The 19414-nt window shown below is 45.7% G+C and overlaps 1 protein-coding gene and 1 pseudogene across 1 annotated transcript; both read left to right on the forward strand.

The window, feature by feature from the left end:
* The first annotated feature begins 7681 nt into the window (after positions 1–7681).
* LOC136466278 (uncharacterized) lies at positions 7682–9287 on the forward strand (annotated as a pseudogene).
* A 3678-nt stretch (positions 9288–12965) lies between these two features.
* LOC136464793 (very-long-chain aldehyde decarbonylase GL1-6-like) lies at positions 12966–16437 on the forward strand. The gene is made up of 8 exons (XM_066463743.1): positions 12966–13117; positions 13321–13544; positions 13696–13928; positions 14157–14764; positions 14889–14996; positions 15415–15618; positions 15724–16005; positions 16106–16437. Exons 1-8 carry the CDS (start codon positions 13058–13060, stop codon positions 16274–16276), a joined length of 1890 nt encoding a protein of 629 aa, XP_066319840.1. The 5' UTR covers positions 12966–13057; the 3' UTR covers positions 16277–16437.
* The last annotated feature ends 2977 nt before the right edge of the window (positions 16438–19414 follow it).

Consider the following 19414-nt stretch of genomic DNA (forward strand, 5'->3'; position numbering starts at 1 on the left):
AAATGGCCTTCTTCTTTGGGCCCACAATTGGTGTACCAATGAACTTAGCCTTCACACCATTGGCACCCTTAAAAACATGTAACAAGAATCAAATTTAATTGAGGATACATTAGGTATCTTGTTCTTGTTAATCCTGCAATATTGCTCTATATGCCCAACTTGCTTGCATCTATTGCAAAACCGACCATTGCCCTTCACAAAGCTAACTTTGGGAGTGACAAAGGCCGCCTTGCCTTTCTTGGGGGTATAGCCTAATCCCTCTTTGTTGAGAGAAAACCTTTGGCTACCCAAGCACTTTAGCAAGCGGGCATCTCCACCATAGGCATTGCCTAAGGCACGAGTGAGCTCATTCACCTTCTTCTTGAGGGTCTTATTTCCCACCATTAGTGAGGCATCACAAGTGAGACCATCACTCAAAGGTGAAGTAGAAGTAGTAGTGCTATAAGAAGTGTTAGTGGGAGCAACTACAATGGGCTTATAAAAAGATTCATCAATAAGATCATATGTTAGTCCTACATCATATGATACAATCACTTGCTCCTTCTTGGCTTCCTCCATTTTGACTTGCTCGATGAGGGAGGAGTGAGCCTTTTCAAGCTTAGAGTGAGCTTTGCCAAGCTTCTCATGGGCTTCCACTAGCCTCTCATGAGTGGCATTGAGCTCATCAAGGGATTGCTCAAGAAATTTGACTTTCTTGTTCAATTCCTTAGACTCCTTTCTCTTTATCACAAAGCAAGTATGCACTTGCTCACACATGTCCATAAGCTCCTCCTTGGAGTACTCCTCCTCATCATCATCACTCCTACAAGCATCACTTTCACATTGATCATCATCACTCACATCATATTTTACCTTAGTAGGCTTTGCCAGGAGGCATGTCGATGGAGTGTCGAAGATGGAGGGCTTGTTGTTGATGGCGATGCTTGCTAGTGCTCTCTTGATAGATTTCTTGCCATCATCACTATCCAAAGAGCCATCACTATCCCAAGTGACCACATAGCCTCCACCCTTCTTCTTCTTTTGGAAGGTCATCTTCTTCTCCTTCTTCTCCTTCTTTTCTTTCTTATCCTTCTTGTGCTTCTTCTTCTCATCATCATCATTGTCACTATTGTAGGGATAATCCGCTACAATATGATTGGGGCTCTTGTAATTGTAGCATCTTCTCACATATTCTTTGTTTTTAGTGTGATCCCTTCTCTTTCTTGCACCATAGCCCTTCTTCTTCATAAATTTACCCATCTTGCACATAAATAGAGCTATGGCTTCATCATCAATGTCACTAAGATCCTCATCATCACTTGATTCTTTCTTGGACTTGCCCTTATTCTTGGATGATGAGCTAGCCTTGAATGCTACACTCTTCTTCTTCTTGTCTTCATCTTCCTTCTTATCATCCTTGTCAACCCCCTCCCTTTCCACACGGTATGTCTCTTGTGTCATGACATCACCTAGTACTTGGTTAGGGGTAATTTCCTTCAATCCTCCTCTTATGATAAGCAATCTCAATATCTCAAATCTTGGAGGTAGGCACATTAAGAACCGATGAGAGACATCATTATCCTTGATTTTCTCTCCCAATGCCTTCAAATCATTGACAATCACTTGCAATCGATGGAACATCTCCGAAATGCTCTCATCATCCTTTATCTTGAAGCTTGTTAACTTATCCTTAAGGATGTACAACTTGGCACTCTTCATCGCTGGTGTGCCCTCATATGTTTCATCCAATCTTCTCCATACCTTATTAGCCTCTTTCACAATCCTTGATTTGCTCAACACACCTTGGAATCAATGGCATTGTATATGGTGTTGAGAGCCATTGTATTGCATTGCTTGTTGGTCTTGTCTAGGTTGGTGGGATTGTCGGGATCAATGATAGCATAGTCATTTTTTGTCACATCCTATACTTCATCATTGATTGAACCAAGATACATCCTCATCTTTCTCTTTCAATAATCATAACATGTGCCATCAAAGAATGGTGGTTTGCCCCCCACATGGTTAAACACAACTTGAGCTATAATTTGACACCGAGGTTGTTAAGCCTTTAATCAAACTGTGACTATGGCTCTGATACCACTTGAAAGGTCCTAATATAGCTAGAGGGGGGATGAATAGCCTATTTAAAAAATCTACAAACCGACTAGAGCAATTTGATTAGTATAACAAATAGCGAAATGCAAACTTGCTCTAGCTCTATAAGGGTTGCAAGCCACCTATCCAACAATTCTAGTTGCTATGATCACTAGACACACAATTTGTTATGTTACTACTCACTAAGAGCTCTCACACCTGCTACACTAAAGAGCTCCACTAGATGAACTTAAAACAACAAAGCAAGCTCTCAATTCTAATTACACTAAAGAACTTGCTATAACTAGTTTGCAAGAATATAAATGAGTGAGTAGGGTGATTATACCACCACGTAGAGGAGTGAACCAATCATAAGATGAATACTTAATCAATCATCGAGAGAATACCAAAGGGCAAGAGACAACCAATTTTCTCCCGAGGTTCACGTGCTTGCCAACATGCTATGTCCCCATTGTGTCGACCAACACTTGGTGGTTCGGTGGCTAAGAGGTGTTGCACGAACCTCGTCCACATAATTGGACACCGCAAGAACCTACCCACAAGTGAGGTAACTCAATGACACAAGCAATCCACTAGAGTTATCTTTCGGCGCTCTGCCAGGGAAGGTACAAATCCCCTCACAATCACCGGAGATGGCCACGAACAATCACCAACTCGTGCCAATCCTCCTCCGCTACACCAAGCCATCTAGGTGGTGGGAACCACCAAGAGCAGCAAGTGAATCCCACAGCGAAACACGAATACCAAGTGCCTCTAGATGCAATCACTCAAGCAATACACTTGGATTCTCTCTCAATCTCACAAAGATGATGAATCAAAGATAGAGATGAGTGGGAGGGCTCTGGCTAAGCTCATAAGGTTGCTATGTCAATGAAAATGATCAAGAGAATGAGCTTGAGCTGGTCATGGGGCTTAAATAGAAGCCCCTATGAAATAGAGTCGTTGTACCCCTTCACTGGGCACAACACGGGGTAACCGAACGCTCTGGTCATATTGACCGGATGTTGGACCTCAGCGTTCGGTCATGCGATGCACGCCATGTGTCCCCTCTCTTCAAATGTCGATCGCCCGATCTCAACGGTCAAGTGATGACCTGACATGTCGCTAGAAAGTGACAGGACGTAGGACCCCAGCGCCCAATCATTTCTAGTAAGGTTCCAAATGCGAAATTTCACGACCGGACGTGTCCGGTCATGCCCGACCGGACACACCCAGCATCCAATCACTCAATGTCTCCTTTGCGCGCCCCATGTCAGCGTATGTCAGCACTGACTGAACTCAGACCCTGAGCGTCCGGTCAGTTTTCGCGCCAGCGTCTGGTCACAAGATCAAGACCGCGTGCTCACTGCTATCATTGACCGGACGCTGAACCCAGCGTCCGGTCACTGTGTGACTAGCGTCCAGTCACTCTGTGAAATCATGTCTTCTATGTATAGGACATCGGTGAAGTTCCTAACCCTTGCTCAAATGTGCCAATCACCAAGTGTATCACCTTATGCACACGTGTTAGCATATTTTCACAAACATTTTCAAGGGTGTTAGCACTCCACTAGATCCTAAATGCATATGCAATGAATTAGAGCATCTAGTGGCACTTTAATAACCGCATTTCGATACGAGTTTCATCCCTCTTAGTAGTACGACTATCGAACCTAAATGTGATCACACTCACTAAATGTCTTGATCACCGAAACAAAATGGCTCCTACTATTTATACCTTTGCCTTGAGCCTTTTGTTTTTCTCTTTCTTCTTTTCAAGTCCAAGCACTTGATCATTACCATGGCATCACCATCATCATGTCATGATCTTTATTTGCTCCACCACTTTGACTAGTGCTACATATCTCATAATCACTTTTGATAAACTAGCTTAGCACTTAGGGTTTCATCAATTTACCAAAACCAAACTAGAGCTTTTAGGTGTACAGCATGGCAGTGAGGGTGGCGGCGGCAGTCGCGGACGCTGCATTGAGGGCGATGGCAGGCGCGGCGGGCGTTCGTGGCATGGCGGGCAGACGCCGTGCGTGGCCGGAGGGCGCGACGAGCAGCTGAAGGGGGTGGTGCACCGGTGTGCGGGCGCGGTGAGAGTGGCGCGCCGGCGAGCATGGCGCGGCCGGTGGCGGCATGCGGCCACGGTCGGCGGCAGGCGCAGCGGGTAGGCGTGGCGGGCAAGCGGGTAGGTGTGGCGGGCACAGTAGGCAGGCGGCTAGGCGCGGCAGACCCTACCATATCACCAGTCAATGCCCCGATCGTCGTCATGTCATCCCTCTCGCCGTGCCACCATGCATGGCGCGGCACAGGCGTTTCGCCGCGCTAGGGAAATAGATGCGGACAAAAGTGTTAGTTTTGGGGAAAAACAGTGTTAGATTCAAAATTAATTTACAAAAAGTGTTAAAAATAAAAAAAGTCACGACGGTGCAGAGGCGGGGTGAAGCTGGTGGCGGTGCTTCCTGTCGCTGGCAGCGCCCCCTCTCTAGATCGGTTAAGGTTTGGATTGTAGGTGGGGTGTCTGGCAGCTCAGGTGAACCTCATGCCTTGTGCCCCGCCCCCACCTCTATTTTTATAGCGCTGTGCGACGGGGCTCACCAATCAATCAAGGCACGGATCAAGGCCCAATTGGCCGTTGGGCCAAACTAGTGGGATCAATCTAACAAACTGAGCCTTCAGGTCATAGGTTAGGGAAAACGACGTGAATATCCGAGAAAAAGGAAAACAGAATTCAATTTTATAGCTAGAGGGTATGTATTATAGCTAGGATTTAATTTTTTCGTGATGGCACCATGAGGCACATTTTTCATTAAGAGAAAGTAGAGTTTGAAAAGATAAAAGGACTCGTAAGTAATTGTAGGATTACCACAACAGCCCAAAAATACATTAAGCAACAAGAGGAAAGCATAGGGCAAGGACCCTCGGCCTCAACACCCCAACATACTAAACCTATGACAAAAGACACATCAATGGGGTGGTAGCCTATGGAGAGTCAAACCGCGGTAGTGAAGCATCCATCCAAAGAAGACGAGACGAGCTTCCAGCAACAGTAGCAGCATAGAAAAGACCAAAGCGATCTTAGTGGCAAAGCATCCACCAAGAAAACCGGCACAACAACAACGACAAAGCATCCGCTAGAAAAGAATTATGGCTCAGTATCTGCCGAAGACGAGACGCACAACCGTAACATCAAAGTATCCGCTACAAAAGCCAAACAACGGCGACAAAGTATCCGTCACAGAAGAGACCTGCAGCGGCAAATGTTTCCGCTCAACTGGAACCAGCAATAGGTAGTTGATTCATAGTCATAGGTTAGGTTAGAGGAAAACAACATGAAACGCCAAGAAAGGGAAAAGGTAGTTGATTCGTAGGTTAGATAAAACAACACGAATGACTGAGAAAGGGAAAATAGAGTTTAATTTTATAACTAGCCTAGAGCCTAGTTATTTGGACCGGACCGGACCGACGGTCGGACCGGTAAAAGACCGAACCAGAGCCTACACCGGTCTGGTTCAGTTCAAAGACCGTCTATGCAATCGGACCGCTATAAACCGGTTGAACCGACCAGTTTTTCATCAAACCAGTGAACCGAGCGGTTCCATATGAACCGGTGGGTTTTTTATTTTTTCTAAAGTCACCCCTCTATGCACTTAGGACAACCTTATCTACTTAGGGGCATTGATGTACATCGGTAAAAATGAGTCCTCTAGGGTTGTTTGCTGGCTGAGGGAGGGAAAAAATAACTCTTATCCTTTTCGCGGTCATTTTGGGCGGTGGCGGCGGCTCTGCTCCTCCTAGAAGCGACGCGCGCGTAGCTGGGGGCTCCATCACTCGGCCACTCGGGGTCTCCTCTCTCCCCTACCCACAGTGCCCACCGCGACTCAGGCCAGCTCCGCTCCCACCTGCGCCACCAGAGCGCCCTTCCGCCCGTCGTCGTTTTCTCCGTCGCCCAACAGCAACACAACAGAGCAGATCCCCATCGTCGCCTCCTATCTCCGTTGCTCCGGTGACCGACGCACAGGTACGCTTCTCTTCCGAGAAAGAGAGAGGAGGAATCCTTCTCTCCTTTGTGCTGCTCTTCCCTACTGTTGTTAAGAGAGTTGCTCGCGCCGCGTCTACATGCTAGTGATTTGTTTGTAAATTTCCCCGAGGATGCGGATCCATGCCCTGCGTCGCGCGCTTCCGGCGGCCGGCCGCTGTCACCGCACTATTTGACTGTTCGGTATTCTGGTGGCCGGTAATGACTTTGCTAGCACGGTCTCCCATCCTCAGTCGCCCTCCCACCTAGGCCACCATCAATTCAGCCAGCAACATTTCATTCTAAAAGTGCAGTTAGTTTGTACATCGTTGTTGGCATATTTATTTTGATTCATCAATTAGTTATGCTGCCTGTACATTGTTGATTGCACTGTATGGATGTTGTTCATCAGCCTCAAACCAATTGCAAATTGACCCGTGCTGCCTCATGTCATGTTTACTTTCCCTATGAACTCCCTACTTTGTTTCAGATACATTTATCATCAATACTAGAACCTACTACTGAATCAGGCATTCCTTTTCAACCCAAGTTTCCTGTTAACTACAGCTACCGATGGTCATGTCCTCTTTAATTTGGTTGGAAATTTGGTACTTTATTGCTCATGTTGTCTGGTCATTTAATTTATCAGTAACTTAGGGTACCTTGTTTTGTTTACCAATCTCATATGTCGTATATACATACAACATCTAATCTGAGTCCATTTCCTCTGCAGTGTTGTTGTAGGTGTTGAGATCGAAAAGATCATCTAGGGTTAGGTAGTCGGGGCGTGGTGCAGGCGATGGGCAGCTGTGCAGTGGGCGGATTCGGCGGGCACGTCCACTCCACGACATGGTTGCTAATGGTGAGCTTGTCTAGTATTTGTCTGCATTTATTAGATGACAGCACCTCCACTCCACGACACTATATGGCCTGCATTTATTTGGTATTTGTCTAGTGAGATTTTTTATATGTTTTCAATAAGATTTGTTAGATATATTCAGTAAGATTTTTTAGATATATTCAGTAAGATATATGGCCTACATTGCTTTGTTAATTGACTGATAGAATAGAAACATGGCTCTGATTATTGATTAATGTCATAGAAACGTAAGGCTATACATGCACTGATATATATTTTCTTTTGCACACAGTGGATTCTTCGGTCACTCCAACTCCGGTTGACAGTAACCGGAATTCAACACCTTCTACTCAAGAGGCATCCGCAGAAGTAAAGACAAGAAGAAAATCTGATCCAGCATGGGGATATTGTACACAGTTCACTGAAGGAGGAAAAAAGAAGATCAAATGCATGTTCTGTAATGATGTATTTGCAGGAGGAGGGATCCATCGTTTCAAGGAGCATTTAGCCAAATACCCAGGTAATGTGGCGCCATGTAAAAAGGTGGATCCTGAGGTTGAGCATGCAATGTTTCAAAACATTGAAGATTGGAAAGAAAAGAAAAAGAAGGCACAACAGGACTATGAGGAATGGAATGCATATGGGCCAGAACCTGGAGAACAAGATGACATTGTTGAAATCTCTGTTGCTAATGCACCTACAGCCCCTTCCCATTGTATCTAATGAGGAAGTTCACTAAAGGTCATGAGATTCTCCGCCCAGCCCAAACTCGTTTTGCTACTAATTTTATTGCTTTGCAAAGCATATATAAGCACAAAGCTGAACTGCATGCAATGGTTATCTCCAATGAGTGGACAACCTGTGTATATTATAAGGAACCAAAAGCCAAAAAGTTCACCAAAGTTGTGCTAGACCAAAAGTTCTGGAAAAATTGTGCTATTGTTTGCCAATTATCAGAATCACTAGTTCAGGTGCTGAGAATAGCGGACAGCGATGAGAGACCTGCAATGGGCTATCTATTTGCAGCATTCCATGGTGCAAGAGATGAAATTGTGAAGAGATTTCAGCGAAAGAAAGAGTTAGCAAAACCTTTCGTGGAATACATAGATGCACGGTGGGATAAGCACTTTGATAAGAATCTCCATGCTGCTGGCTTTTGGTTCAATCCTAATAACCAGTACAATATTGAACTAAGAGAGAAGTACAAGTCTACTACTTCTGGAGTTCTTGATGTCATAGAGAGGTATGTCAGCAAAGATGCTTCCCTTAGAAGTGCTTTGACAAAAGAAATAAAGATTTTTAGGAATGGAGAAGGTGATTTTGGACGTTCAACTGCTATAATGATCGCTCCGTCATGCTTGCTGGTAACTTCACTACTACTTCTAGATTGTTGTTTTTTACTTTTCCAGTTTATTTCAGCATCACTAACTTCTGTTTTGTCACACAGATGAGTGGTGGCAAACTTATGGTTGCAGCGCACCAAATTTACAGAAGCTTGCCCTGCGTGTGTTGAGCCAAACTTGTAGTGCTTCTGGATGTGAGAGGAGCTAGAGCTACTTTGAGCATGTGCACTCCAAAAAAAGAAACAGATTAGAGCATCAAAGGCTAAATGATATTGTGTATGTTCGTTGTAACCTGAGATTGCGTCAAAGGTACCCCTTCTCTAGTTTCTTACATTCATTCACAGCTATCTGCTAGCCTGTTCTTTAACCTGAAAATGATATTGTCTATTGGGCTGAAACTTGCACAACTAGCTGCTAGTCTATTCTGTAACTTGAAAATAATATTACTTGTAGGTAGCAACCTCACTTTAGGATTGTTGGTTACTGTCAAATATTAATGTCAATTGGATAATAGTCCTCATTGTTTTCTTGTTTGAACTATTTGAACATTAGGTCCAAATGCAGTACAAGAAATTATGACCCAATAAGTTTGGAACAAATTGGAAAGGAAAATGAAGCTTGGATCTTAGAGGACAATCCACCTCGCCTTAACTCGGAAGAGTTGAACGCCTTTCATAGTGAACTGTCCGCACTAAGTATACAATGCAGTGATGGTAATGTCTCTTGTCAATTGTGAAATCAGTTCAACATACATATATTTTTTTCTCATTTAACATCATATCTATATTGATAAAAAAAATTAGAATCGGTGCTAGACTTGGATGTTGTTGAGGCTGATGCCATGGAAGAAAGTGACGAGATTCAGGACATTCGGAACCTGGAAAGAGAGGAAGATCTATTTGATTACGATGGTATTGCACTTGATGTTGGTGGACCAAGTGATGATGCACCTGAAGATGAATGGGATCCCCTGAATTTTGATTGAGTACCATCTACCAGTCATGCTATTAATCATGCTGTCATCCAGTTATATAGTGGACAAGTAGGTCATGTTGCTATAGATTTGGTAAATGTGCCAATGTTGCTGGGGACTTGGTAATCTCCAGTTCCTGTAGTGCTGAAATTATGCAATCTCTAGTTCCTGTCATCTCCACTTTCTGTCATCCAGTAACTGTTTGTAGTTCTGAAAGCGTGAACTACTACCAGATTTTTTTTCTCAGATTCATGTATGCTCTGAACATTGTCATCCTTTGCCTTCTTCAGTTTTAGTTACTGGATGCATCATTTATCTAAAAATATTGTTAGCTATTTGAGTTTCAGTTACTGGATCCTTGATCAGTACTGCAGTTGTTTAGTCTTTTTTCAGTATTTACTGGTCCGTAATGCAGAAGTTTACTGGATCCTTGATCAAGGTATGCTATCATTCTGAACTTGGTGTACATTGCTATCAGTCTGAGCTTGGTGTGCATTGCTATCAGTCTTGCAGTCTGAACTGCTGCATGAAATGGTACTAACTTGATGATCCATTATCTATTTTTTACAGGGATAAAGACCCACAATCTAGGTAGGAAGTTCATAAAGATAGAACATGCATTTCTTTCATGGAAAAGCGAAGCAAAGCTGCATTCTGACTGGCTTTTTTTTAAAAAAAATTGACTGGCTAAATTTTTAGCCTATTATATAGAGAACACTGGATGAAAGACTGAGAACATGTCATTCTATATATACATATGTATGAACCTTATAGTTGTGCAATTAAATTTATGTTGTTTAGCATCCGTCAATTATTAATTATAGCATATATAATTATATAAATATACCGGTTCAAACTATTTTTGACCGGTTCGATTTGTCCGGTCCAAAACAATTGAACCGACGGTTCAATCGGTTCGAAACGGTTGGACCAGTGAACCAATGAACCGACGGCCTCGCCGGTTCGATCTCCGGTCGGGTCCCAATAACTATGGCCTAGAGGTATGTTTTATAGCTAGAGGTCGTTGATTGTAATCAAACAACAAGGCAAGCTCAGATGAGGTTTGTTCACATTGAGAAACACCTGTCTGTGGGATGTTGAGCGAGGTGCGCGATACAACTTCGTTCCTCCTCACTACGGAGTAAATAATGTTTAAATTTATATTTATCTTTAATCTTAAATATTGGAAGGGTTTTGCATGTCATAAATATAGATATGTGAGAGGACATGTATGGATGTTGCACGGATGAAAGAACCACGCACTATGTACCACCAGTCTACTTGCCCTTTCATCCTCTCTTGATCGTGTTTATAGAAAATAGTACCAACATTTGTATCTCAAAAAAATCTATTATGAAATTATATTTCATCAACTATCTAACGATACTTATTACACATCATATCTATTAATACTTTTTATATAATTTGGTCCAAGTTGAGATGGATTGAGTCTTTTAAAGAGAGAATAATATTCTTGTTAGAGTGGTATGTATTTCGTCATGCATCATTGTTGTCGTTGAACAATAGAATAAACAATTCCTCCAATTTTTTTCCTCTTGCCCCGTTCGCGTGCCCTTAAATCCGACTTTGGTCCGCTTATTTTTTCATCCAGAACCGTGTTTTCCTCTCACAAATTCCTCTAAAATTTCTCCAAACCATCCAAATTCCTGCACAACCATACGGCAGCATGAAAAGGATGCGATTGTGTGTGAACCATGCGACCTGAGCTTTCGGTTCATAGGTTAATTAGGTGCGAACCAGCGGTAGCATGAAAATGATGCGATTTGTGTGTGAACCAGCAAGAACGTGACACGATAAATGCCATTGGCGTGAAGAACCACACGAGGCAGCAGTGCATGACACGACTGGCCGAGAAAGCAAAAACAGAATTTAATTTTATAGCTGGGGTAGTAGATGATCTAAATCAAAGAACAGTTTCGTCAAAAAAAAAATCAAAGGACAAGACAAACTCGGATCATGAGAAAAATATTGGCGAGAACGAAACACATGTTTTTGGGACGTTGGAGGAGCACGATACAACTTCCTCGTCTACTAATTAATGTTTCAATATTGGAATGATTTTGACATTAACAACTGCTTTCAACGGTGTTATATTATAGACATATGACGGGGCGCACACACATAGAGAGACCTGTATGTCATAAAAAAAAGATCCATATATTAGATTCATATATGCTGCTTTCATTTTTTTTATGGTCATGGATTCACTAATACCACCTATGTTTAGATATAAAATAATAGTTGTACATCTAGAAATGCTAGTATGATCTATAAATTGGAACGGAGGGACTAAAAAAACTGTTGTGGGTTAAACTGTGTGTTACGTCTTGAAAAGAAGGGGACGCCTCTTTCCTGATCTCTTGAAAACAAGGGAATAATATCAAATGGGTTCTTTCTTGATTTCACCAGGAAAACTATTTTGCATTCCTACTTTAAAACATTTTTAGGAGACGTCCTGGAAAGGATGTTTCTTTAGACAGTTCGTAAGGAACTTTGTCTCTATGTATGCTAGGGTAGGGGCCACATGGACACGAAATGTCTCTGAAAATCAATTTTTTAGTCTCAATCTCGTCTATAGAAATATGAGCACTTATAGAGACAGGCATGTTTAAAAGTAATAGAGGTTACGCATATAATTAATAAATTTATATACAAAGTCATAATGACAAAATCATGTGGAATTGTACATCTCGACGAGATTGAAAACTTTCTACTCCCTCCATTCTAAAAATAAAGGGTGAGTTAAAAGTCTGTTGAAGACAAAAACATATGGCCAAAGTTGGTACGGTGAGAATCACGGGTGGCAAGAAGCGGAGGGAAGCAGGAGTATGAATATCTTGCTATTAAGGGGTGTTTAGTTCGCGAAATGAAAATTTTTGGACTGTCACGTTGGATGTTTCGGAGATGTCGGAAGGGGTTTTCGGATATTAATAAAAAAAAACTAATTACATAGCTCGCCTGAAAAATGCGAGACGAATTTATTAAGCCTAATTAATCCATCATTAGCGCATGTTAGTTACTGTAGCACTTATGGCTAATTATGGACTAATTAGTCTTAAAACATTCGTCTCGCGATTTCCAACCAAACTGTGCAATTAGTTTTTTTTTCTATATTTAATACTCTGCCATAAAATTCGATGTGATAGTTTGGGGTAAAAATTTTTAGAAACTAAACCAGCCCTAACCCTTTTCTCCCGTCGAGAAGTACTCTCTAGTGTGGATCGAAAGTTTGCAGTGAATTTAGTGAGTCACTACTGCTAGCTAGGGACGACGACGAGCATTGGGACTAGAGCAGTAAAAATAAAAGCGCTTGCCCAGTTTAGTTTCGATTTTTTTTGCAAAATGCAACTGTAGCGTTTTTTTTTTATTTGGCAATTAGTGTCCAATCATAGTCTAATTAGGCTTAAAAGATTCGTCTAGTAGATTTCATCTAAACTGTGTAATTAATTTTATTTTTTATTTATATTTAATGCTTCAGGTATGTGTCAAAGATTCGATGTGACAGGGAATCTTGAAAAATTTGATAAAATAAAGTGCAACTAAACAGGGCCGGGTCGCCACTGCTACGCTGATCGATTCCTTTGGCACCTCTCCCTTTTCCCTCTAGTCCTATCTATATATAAAGATGGCAATGGACATGCCCCTGCAGCTGCAAGAGCTAAACACGCACACACATCCTACGCATCTCACAGCCAGCTTTGTGAAAGCAAGGCGGGCAACTCCTTGTAGCTAGCTAGGCAAGAGGAGAAACCAGCACAAGCATGGCCTCAAAGCCTGGACCTCTCAGTCGCTGGCCATGGCAAGATCTTGGAAACTACAAGGTACACACGCACGCCAATATTGTTGACTGTTGTTGCATGCATTCTGCTCGTTTGCATTTTGCACAGCCGCCAAACCGTGTCATCACATATGCATGCATGCATCATATGTGCAAGGAAACTTGTTGCATGTTTGTAGCAGCGAACGACTGACGACACTGCTTATTTGTTGCCTGCCCTGCCTGACGACGACGAACTGAGAGCAGTACGCGCTGGTGGCTCCATGGGCGGTTCGCAGCACGTACAGGTTCGTGACGAGCGGGAGCGGGGAGCGTGACCTGCTCGCCTTCGCCGTGCTGCCGGTGCTCCTCCTCCGCCTCCTCCACAGCCAGCTCTGGATCACCGTGTCCCGCCACCAGACGGCCCGGAGCAGGCACCGAATCGTCGACAAGAGCCTCGACTTCGACCAGGTCGACAGGGAGAGGAACTGGTACGTACTAGGATCGGAGGCAGCAGTACTGCTGTCTGATGCGTGCGTTTATGACGAAATCCAACAGAAATCCGCGCGCCCTGCTTTAATTAATTTCATGTGTGAAATCAACTAATTGGCCATGCGTGTGCAACAACAAATTAAAATGCAGGGACGACCAGATCCTGCTGACGGCGCTGCTCTTCTACGTGGTGAACGCGGCGGTGCCGGCGGCGCAGTCTGTGTCGTGGTGGAACTCCAAGGGGCTGGTAATGGCTGCCCTCCTCCACGCCGGCCCCGTGGAGTTCTTGTACTACTGGCTCCACCGCGCCCTGCACCACCACTTCCTCTACGCCCGGTACCACTCGCACCACCACGCCTCCATCGTCACCGAGCCCATCACATGTATGTATGCTGTATGCATATCTATGCTTAGGTCTTGTTTGGATACATGCACATGTATTCATCTTAACTGGAATTAAACTAAGTTCTATTCCAATCTACTGCCACACATGTGGATTGAGTTGCATCCAAACAAGGACCTTAATCTTCTAGTATCTTGGTGCACTGCATAATCGATCTGCACCATATCCATGCGTGCATGAACCATGGCTTCTGCATGCATGCACGCAGCGGTGATCCATCCGTTCGCGGAGGAGGTGGTGTACTTCACCCTGTTCGCCATCCCGCTGCTCACCATGGTGGGCACGGGCACCGCCTCCGTGGCCGTGGCCAACGGCTACCTCATCTACATCGACTTCATGAACTACCTCGGCCACTGCAACTTCGAGCTCGTGCCCAAGCTCCTCTTCGACGTCTTCCCTCCCCTCAAATACCTGGTGTACACGCCGTCGTTCCACTCGCTGCACCACACGCAGTTCCGCACCAACTACTCGCTCTTCATGCCGCTCTACGACCACCTCTACGGCACGGCCGACAAGTCCAGCGACGACCTGTACGAGCGCGCGCTGCAATGCCGGGAGGAGGCGCCCGACGTCGTCCACCTCACGCACCTCACCACGCCGGCGTCCCTCCTCCGCCTCCGCCTCGGCTTCGCGTCCCTCGCCGCCGCGCCGGCGCCGCTCGCGTCCCGCTGCACCGGCCTCCTGTCGGCGCCGGCGCGCCCGCTGACCGCGCTCGTCGCCGCGCTCCTCGGCCGGACCACCGCCTTCAGGTCCGAGGCCAACAGGCTCCACAAGCTCAACCTCGAGACGTGGGTCGTTCCAACATACACCTCTCAGGTAGTAGTGGTACAGTAACACGCAGCGCGTGTGTGTTTTATTAAAAAAACGATTTCATTTTTCTTAAAATATTCGAAAAGGCACTTGTTCAATTCTGAGGGTGCAACATTTTATTTGGATGCAGTATCAGTCCAAGCAAGGTCTGTACGCAGTGGGGCGCCTGGTGGAGAAGGCGGTGGCAGACGCCGAGGCAAGTGGCGCCAGAGTGCTCACGCTGGGTCTACTGAACCAGGTCCACCCGCGCTATCTTCACTGTTCTGTCGTCCTGCAGGCTGCAGCCCCTTCAATTTTTGTTTCTTGGTAGTCGACCAACTCCACTCCCGTGCCGTGCATGTCAGCATGTTCACCGGAGACTTTTGGACGCATGATTCACCGTGCGTGCTGCCAGTAGTAGTAATGCCTGCACGTCGCAGCAGGCTCACAGGCCGTGTGTGTATTAATCCCAGCGGCAGGCAGGCTGGCAGGCAGGCAGGCGGCATTGATCCCACGCCAACCACTCTTCTGAATTCGAATTCAAAGTTTTCACTGCTGGCGTAGCTTGAGTTCAGTTTTCACCGCGCTGTAAATAAAGACAACTAGCGTAAAAAGAAAGACGATTAGTGAATAATGGCTCTGACAGCGCCAGCTTGCCCCGCTGTGGGCTTGTGCAGGCAAACGAGCTGAACAAGAACGGCGAGCTCTACGTCATCAGGAAACCTGACCTGAGGACCAAGATCGTCGACGGGACCAGCCTGGCCGCCGCCGCCGTGCTCCACATGATCCCTCGGGGCACCGCCGACGTGCTCCTCCTCGGAGACGCCGGCGGCAAGATGGCGGCCGTGCTGGCTTCGGCGCTCTGCGAACGCGAGATTCAGGTACGTACCTGCTGTTGTTGGCATCACTAACGATGTTGGATTATCCTGTTGTCGGATTTGTTTATGAACGAGAACCCTCTAAATTGGTGTAAATGACGAGTGCAGGTTCAGACGGTCGACAAGGACCTGTACGAGTCTCTGAAGCAGGAGCTGCGCCCAGAGACGCACGAGCATCTTCTTCTCCTTTCAGGCTGGAGTCACTGCAGCAGCAAGGTGTGGCTCGTCGGCGACAAGCTGACGGGCGAGGAGCAGAGGAGAGCCCAGGTCGGCGTCCACTTCGTGCCATACTCGCAGTTCCCTCCCGACGGCGTCCGCGGCGACTGCGTCTACCACAGCACCCCGGCGCTGGTGGTTCCGGACGCCTTCGAGAACCTCCATGCCTGCGAGGTACGTGAGCTAACCACAAGGGTCTCTTCTGTATTAGTTGTCTGATGTGTTGGTATATATGCTGATCAGCTGATGTGTTGGTGGTCGCATGGGTACGCAGAACTGGCTGCCGCGGAGGGTGATGAGCGCGTGGCGCGCGGCGGGCATCGTGCACGCGCTCCAGGGCTGGGACGACCACGAGTGCGGCGCCAGGGTCACCGGCGTCGACAAAGCATGGCGCGCCGCGCTCGCACACGGCTTCCGCCCCTACGACCGCCATGACGCCAAGTGACAAAAGATTGGACAGACGGACTACGAATCGTGTGCATGGCTTGGCTTGTCTGTGACGATGATCTAGTGGTGGCACGATGTGCGGATATACTAGGGACTTGCCGTATAATATTTAATAAATCAAATAAAATTCTATAGTATGAAATATTAAGCGTTGTATGGTTTAATATTGTATGGGATTTTGACCGAACGTTTCCTTAGCTCATTTGGTTGAAAATTATCCATCTTAATTGAGAAACTGAGAAAAGGACAAATGAGTGTCACGTGCTGCCGCCGTCGGCCGGGTCGGGCTGTGGCCGTGGGCATGGGCGTGGCGGGCGTGGCCAGGTTTATGCCACTGAATCCTCATAATCACGAGAGTTTTTCTTCTTTATGGTGGAAGCGAACTGACAGCGCCAGTTATCGTCTCTCCGCTGTCTCCGTCTTCTGGGATCCTTCGCTGCCTTTTTTCTTCCCCATTCCAGCTATAAATCCGAAATCCTACATCAGTCTTCGCCTCTTCCGCTTCGCTTCCGAGAGACCACATCTCAGCCGTCCTTGGGCTTTCCCCGTCCCGTACCTCTGCGAGCACGGAGCAGCGGGAGAGCAGGTGCCTCCGGAACCCTCGTCCGCATGCGAACCTTGTACGGGGTGTGCGGCGATTAGGTTTTTAGGGAGCGATTCCGCGACTGCTCATTCGACATCTTCTTCCTCGCGGAACCCGTCTTCTTCCTGTTGATCGCTCGCGGAACCCGTCTTCTTCCTGGTGATCCGTTCGTAGGACTGCACTGTGAACATCGTCCTGCATCGATTGTGGTCCACGACTTTGAGCAACGCACTATGTCGACTAGTGCAAATGGAGCCTCCGATGCCCTCGGCATGGGACCCTCCGCTGGATACAATCTTATCTATGTGATTACCGCACTTTGCGTTCTTACTGTATCGATCCGTATGCAATGTCTGCATGTTGTAGCGTTCGTTAGTGATATACACATGCACAAATATGTGGTCGCGAACCTGCTAATGTTATATTTCTGGATTAAATTGACCATGAAAATGTCTAATTATCTAACAATCCAAAAACCTAATGTTAAGCAATTTTCTGTCAGTGATTTTGCTACTGCTTTGAAGCCAAATAATTTTGATGGCAAGAATTTCATGATATGACGTGCCAAGATGGTATTGTGGTTGACTACGATGAACTGCTATTACGCCGCACAGGGGAAGCCTGAACAATTTACTCCTGAGGAGGAGCAAAAGTTCTTGGCTGCCGATAACCTGTTTCGAGGCGTCGTTATTAGTGCACTTTATCCTAAGTATGAGAAAAACTACATATCTTGCACATTAGGCAAAGAGTTATGGGATGCTCTTGAGATAAAGTTTAGAGTTTCTGATGCTGGTAGTGAGCTGTACCTCATGGAGCAGCTGTATGACTATAAAATGATTGAAAACCGTTCTGTAGTGAAACGGGCTCATGAGATACAGGCGCTAGCAAAGGAACTAGAATATTTTCCATGCCTGTTGCCCAACAAGTTTGTGGCCGGCGGTATAATCGCTAAGCTGCCATCTTCTTTGAGGGATTTTGCTACTTCTCTAAAACACAAGAGACAAGAGTTTAGCGTGGTTGAGTTTATTGGATCTCTTGATGTTGAGGAGAGGGCGAGAGCAAAAGACAACCGTGGAAAAAGAGTTGAGTCTTCCGCTGTCAATATGGTGCAGAAGAAAAACTCATTTGCATCCCGTAATAAAGAGAAGAAGAACATGCGAGAGAACAATAATACAAAACCTAAGCAAACTGCATAGTTTAAGAAGAAAAACAACAAGAAAGGTGGAGGTTGCTTTATTTACGGGTGTCGACGAAATATGGTCGGCGGTCCACCGAGGGGGTGCCCGTGGTGGTAGATTGTCGGTAGACGGTGCGTGTAATCAGGAACCAGATGGTGACACAAGGCGCAGAGACAGCGATTTAGACAGGTTCGGGCCGTCTGATCGACGTAATACCCTATGTCCTGTGTCTTTGGTGTATTGTATTGAAGTGTAGATGAATTGTCCTCCCTGAGGGGGACCCCTGCTTCTCCTTATATAGTCTGGAGGAGGAGGGTTATAAGTAAAGTATCCTATTTGGTACTATTATAATATCTGGTACAACTTGTAATCTAGCCGTGTACGTCTTGATCTTACGGGCCGGGCCACCTCGGATGGTGCGGCCCATGTACCATCTTGTGGTACCCGGGGGTATATCCCCTACAGCTAGTCTCCGAGCGCCATGTATTCTGATGCGACACGTCATTTTAACCTTCTCCGAACAGTGAGGCTTGAGTTCTTGACATCTCCGACCACCATTGTCGCCGGAGAAATAGGTTGTTCGAAGAATGTATGGTGCTCTTAAGAAGAAAGAAAAAGATTTCTATCCTAGGAAGTGTGCCCACCTGTATTTCTGAAAAGAAATGTAAGTGCGTCTTGAAGCGTAGCGTCTTTGATCATCAGAGGCGTAGTGGTCGAAAAACAAGCACATTCACCGCAAGGTGAAGTGTGCCCACTTAGTCCCCGAGTCTGGTAGTAGGTGACGCAGGCACGTGGTGCCAGGGTCTAAAAAGAATTCCCAGTTAAGTTGAGAATCCAATCGTCGTACAGGCGATACGAGATGCACCGACAGGTGCATCGTACCGATGTAGTCCCCGAGCTTATTGGAAGGCAAGGTATGAACCTTGTAGCAAGGTCTAAGTGAGAAAAAAATACCCTAACTGTATGCGAGTCGACAGTCGCATGTAGTTGAAACGCGAAGTCCCCGAGCCATGGTCGGAGAGTGGTCGAGGCAGTCCCCGAGCATAGGTCGAGGAGCGAGCGATGAAGTCCCCGAGCTGTGGTCGGAGAGTGATCGAGGCAATCCCCGAGCGTAGGTCGAGAAGCGAGCAACGAAGTCCCCGAGCATAGCTCAAAATTCCTGCAATATAAATATATAGAATGGTAGTACATGATGTATAAAATAAATTATGGAGAAAAAATCAGCGGTGAAGAAATAGCGTATGACGCTCAGCAGTCATTTGCAAATGAGCATGATGTGATAAAGCAGTTGGTGCTTTGTAAACATCAGTGTTAATGTGAAGTTTGTGTTTATACTTAATATAAATTGCCCGACCAGTTAGTATATAGCTGAGTC

Source organism: Miscanthus floridulus, chromosome 7, assembly GCF_019320115.1.
Source record: "Miscanthus floridulus cultivar M001 chromosome 7, ASM1932011v1, whole genome shotgun sequence".
Classification (NCBI taxonomy): domain Eukaryota; kingdom Viridiplantae; phylum Streptophyta; class Magnoliopsida; order Poales; family Poaceae; genus Miscanthus; species Miscanthus floridulus.